This window comes from Aplysia californica, unplaced genomic scaffold (assembly GCF_000002075.1).
Source record: "Aplysia californica isolate F4 #8 unplaced genomic scaffold, AplCal3.0 scaffold00600, whole genome shotgun sequence".
NCBI classification, from domain to species: Eukaryota; Metazoa; Mollusca; class Gastropoda; order Aplysiida; family Aplysiidae; genus Aplysia; species Aplysia californica.
The window spans coordinates 221,499-225,655 of record NW_004797870.1 but is presented as its reverse complement, the minus strand read 5'-3'; the positions used below and the strand labels follow the sequence as shown (position 1 = coordinate 225,655).

The 4,157-nt window shown below is 41.5% G+C and overlaps 1 protein-coding gene across 1 annotated transcript in view; it reads right to left on the bottom strand.

The window, feature by feature from the left end:
• Positions 1 to 3,397, bottom strand: part of LOC101853191 (tetraspanin-7) — a gene marked incomplete in the record, with an annotated part of 22,484 nt that extends 19,087 nt beyond the window's left edge. Inside the window, 1 exon segment of the mRNA XM_005107399.3 lies at positions 3,145 to 3,397. Within this exon segment, the coding sequence (XP_005107456.2) occupies positions 3,145 to 3,237 (93 nt within the window).
• Between the last annotated feature and the right edge of the window lie 760 nt (positions 3,398 to 4,157).

Genomic DNA, 4,157 nt, shown 5'->3' with positions numbered 1-4,157 from the left:
GCACATGTAGGAAATAAACAAATGACGCTAGGGACAAAAATAGCACATTCTCTTTTTTGATTGTCTTGTTTGATGCCAATAAAGCTTTGAGACGTCCAGATCATTGCCGATGATGATTTCGTGGTCTTATAGGCTGTTCCGACGTTCTGAGCCATTTTTTCAACTGTTTTCTTTTTCTTTCAGTTATTCCCTTTTTCATTGTTTTTTGTTTATTTTTATTATTTTCATTTATTGCGTATATATATGATTTTTGTGGCCAGTGAATTCAATTAAATGGATTATCATACTGAATTTGGTGATACTCAAGGATAGTACTGTTCGCACCAAGGTAAGGTTACATTTTATTAAATAACTTTTTTCACAAGCCTTTGCTGTCTCTCAAACTAAAATTGTAAAATTCCTCTTTGAAAGACCTGTCCATTGATATAAAATACATAATAACCCTTCGAAAAAGTTCAAAATCCTGAAAAAAACTGGGAAAGTGGGAAACATGTGGGTCCTCACCGTGAAATCCGCCATAATGACTTGGGCTTTTCAGTAATCGCCTATTTAGTGACAGAATCAGAGTTGGTCTAAGAGCCATTTGGACTTGGCTGATGAAGGTTGAAAGGGAGGGAGTTGAGGTTACCACTTAAAAATGTGGGTCCCATTTGGGGACACTAGTGTTGACCCCACCGACGATTACTTCTGGTTCTAAACGATTACTTTTTGATGCACATGCTGGATATGGAGAGATTGCCTATAACTGCAAAACATCAAATTATGGTCAAATTCAGGGGGGCATGCCCCCCCGGCCCCTGAAACCCCCCATGTTTTCGTTAGGGAAGAGGCTATTCTCACCAAAAATACGATCAACCTCTCACCCCGGGTTAAACTTGCCAGCCTAGGCTATTCAGAACTACTCTCACCCGGCATGAAACAAAACCTGTTTTTCCTAATTTCTGAATACTTTCTATCGGTGAAGATGATCAAAATGACAAAAACAAAGAAAATGTTATAGCACAAAAGTAAACTAATTTAGTTGTCTACAAAAATGCTACGGCTATTTTACTTTTGGAATCGAGCCGAACTACACCGGTCGTCATTTCGTTTTGCCCGAAAGTTCTTGCAAGCCTTTTCCTCCTCTCTCTCTCCCTTTCTTTTTCTCCCCCCTCGTCCCACGCCCCTCTCTCTCTCTCACCGCCTACAGACAAAATTGCACGCTTTCAACACAAGAGTGCTGGAACGTTTGTTTACACTGGTAGGCTTTCTATTACGTATCACGGTGAACGCACACCGGGTGACAATAGCCAAAAAGGCTCACCCTCTCACCCCGTGTGAGAGGCCTACAACTGCACCATTCCACAGCTGCCACTCAGGAATTTCGAAGGCGTACGCGCGCTCTCCGAAGGCCGTAGTAAAACCAGTGAGATCCAGAGGCAATATGGCTACTGGAAAATTTAGCCTATGGTTTTGGAAAGGAAAAAACTGTCATATTTATTAACCATAGGCTACTGAATTAAAATGTATTTGAAAAAAAAAAACAAGGCACTAAGTTGACTAACAAGCATTTGACACAGTAGTCTTAGTTTGGTGACTAAAAATCCAGTGATTGTTGCCAGCTGGTGTCTCATAAAAAGATTTCTTTCACCTTAAACTTGTACATCGATGTAGAGCAGTATTGGATCAAGGAGGCAACACCTTTGCCGCTGTACTGAGCGATTTCGGCACTCCTGTACAATTGCGGTCCCGTTTGTACTTAGTGCCCCTGTTGTGTGTTTCTTATTTAGATCTAAACTGAATTAAAATTACAGCCTAGGCTATCTAATCTAGTCTATATACATACATTATATCTCTAGAGATAAATAATCTCTCTAGGCTATCTAATATCTAGATTCACTTCCACAGCCACAAAAGCCGTCATGCAAACAAATGGGACCGCAATTGTGAGTGCCACGAATCGCACCAAACGCAAAGTGCAGCAAGCGGCTTGTTCAATTTTCTAATGAACTTTTCAAGTATAGCACAATGGCTGCTTCTTTCTCATTCCAGCTCCTTTTTTAAAATTTTTGCATTCTGCATCAATTTCTCTCGAATTTCCGCCGTTTTCAATGACAACTCGGCGCGCCAACGTCCCGATGCTCAATCGCCACTCTGTTGCTCCACAGCAATAAACAATGTGAAACTAGCGCGAGGCAGAGAAGAACTGAAGTCTAAAGCTACGGGCGGACATGACATGCGCAAGCCGCATTTTTCGTCTCTCTCCCGGTTCAGTGTTTTCCGCTTGTTAAAAAAAAAGTGTCGCAATTTGCAACCAAGAGCGGTCCAGTGGAGGAAGGAAGAAAGTAGCGGGAAAAGCTAGATGAAGCGGAGTTTCCGCTATTTAGCGGGAAAGTGGCAGCTATTTTATTCTCACCGCGGGTGAGAATAGAGGTAGCCTTTGGTTAGGTCAGGTCCCCTTGAAACCCCCCTTGCCTTAAAAATTTTAGTAAAATTTTACTGCTCAATTTTCATTTTAAATTGTAGGTTACAGCGATAAAACATCAATACCGACTAGATTCTATTTAAATCAGTATCGATATTGGAAGTGGCTCTATTCTCACCCCGGGTGAGAATAAAATTACGTGAAACCTCTCACCCTGGGTGAGACTTGCCAGCGTTGGCTATTCTCACCTGGTGTGAAACAAGACAAGACCTGTTTTCCTAATTTCTGAATACTAAGTCTGTCTATCGGTGTGGATGGTCAAATTGACAATAAAAACGGTAGCACAATAAGTAAACTAGATTCTAGACTCTAATTTGGTCATGCTACGATCATTTCACTTTTCGAATTGAACCGAACTATGCTGGTCATCAGTTTGTTTAGCCAGGAAGTTATCGCAACGCCATCTGTTCTCTCTCTCTCTCTTTCTCACCTCTCCACCCCACCGCCACCCCCCCCCTCTCTCTCTCTCACTGCCCCCTTACATGCTTTCAACACAAGAGCACTGATCTAGATCTAGATCTAGATTCTAGATCTAGATTTCTAGTCCAGAATCTAGATCTAGAATCTAATCTAGATCTAGGATCTAGATTAGATCTCTAGATCTAAGTAGAGGGATAAAAAAGGAACAATAGAATTTATCGAACGAACGAGCCCATTAAATTTACTTTCACTATTCTTACCCAGAAAATGAAATTAAACACCATCATCAATGTTTTCATGCAGGTGACGACTGGGGCCGTCTGCAGGGCTGTGTCCATCCTGCCTTTCGTCATTTTCCGAACACTGTCTGGTTACTGATGCCTCGCAAAAGTGAAATGTTTCGATACACAACTGTTCCTTTCCAGATGGCGAGTATCAACGTAATTCACTGAGAGGCTGCCTGAGAGTGGTGCCAGACAAATGTAGCTCTGTCCAGATTGTGTACGAAAGATTGCAAAACGCATTCACTTAGTGTGTCTTTTCATACTCTTTTCATATCAAACAAAAGGGAGTGATTACTTTTAAGTCGTATTCAGATTATTACTCTTTCAAATCTTGCAAATGAAGAATAAAAAAGCAGTGAAAACATGTTACAGGATGTCACAAACTCGTTAGGTCTACAAGACAGAACAAAAGCCAAAAAGTAATATTTTTGCTAAATCTGGACAATCATTATTATGTTGCCGGAAGTAACTGGACCTTGATGAGTGTCACAGTGTGTGTGTGCGTGTGTGTGTGTGTGTGTGTGTGTGTGTGTGTGTGTGTCAAGGAGTTTAGAACTTACTGTAAACTCCTTGGTGTGTGTGAAAGAGAGAGAGAGGGGGGGGGGGAGGGGGGAGAGAGCGCACCTGCATGTGCGTGGTTGAGGTGGGGGAGGGGGAAATGTATGTATAGTAGGCCTATATAGATCTAACTATAGCATCATCTTGTTGATATTGTCTCTCTCTGTTTCTATATATATTATTAGGCCATTTTTATGTTTTTGTTTCACTTATTCTCTCTCTCTCTCTCTCCTCTTTCTCTCTACTTTCTCTAAGTCTCTCTGTCTCTGTTGGCCTTTACCTCACTGTCTGTCTGTCTGTCTCTCTATCCGCCTCTCTACTGATAGTATAAATCTCTTTCCATCTCTTACTTTACTTTACTTTACTTTTTTCTTCCGCTTGTACCCTAGGGTGTCGCGGGGAGATTCAGGTGTCTGTCTGCAGCAAGTCGT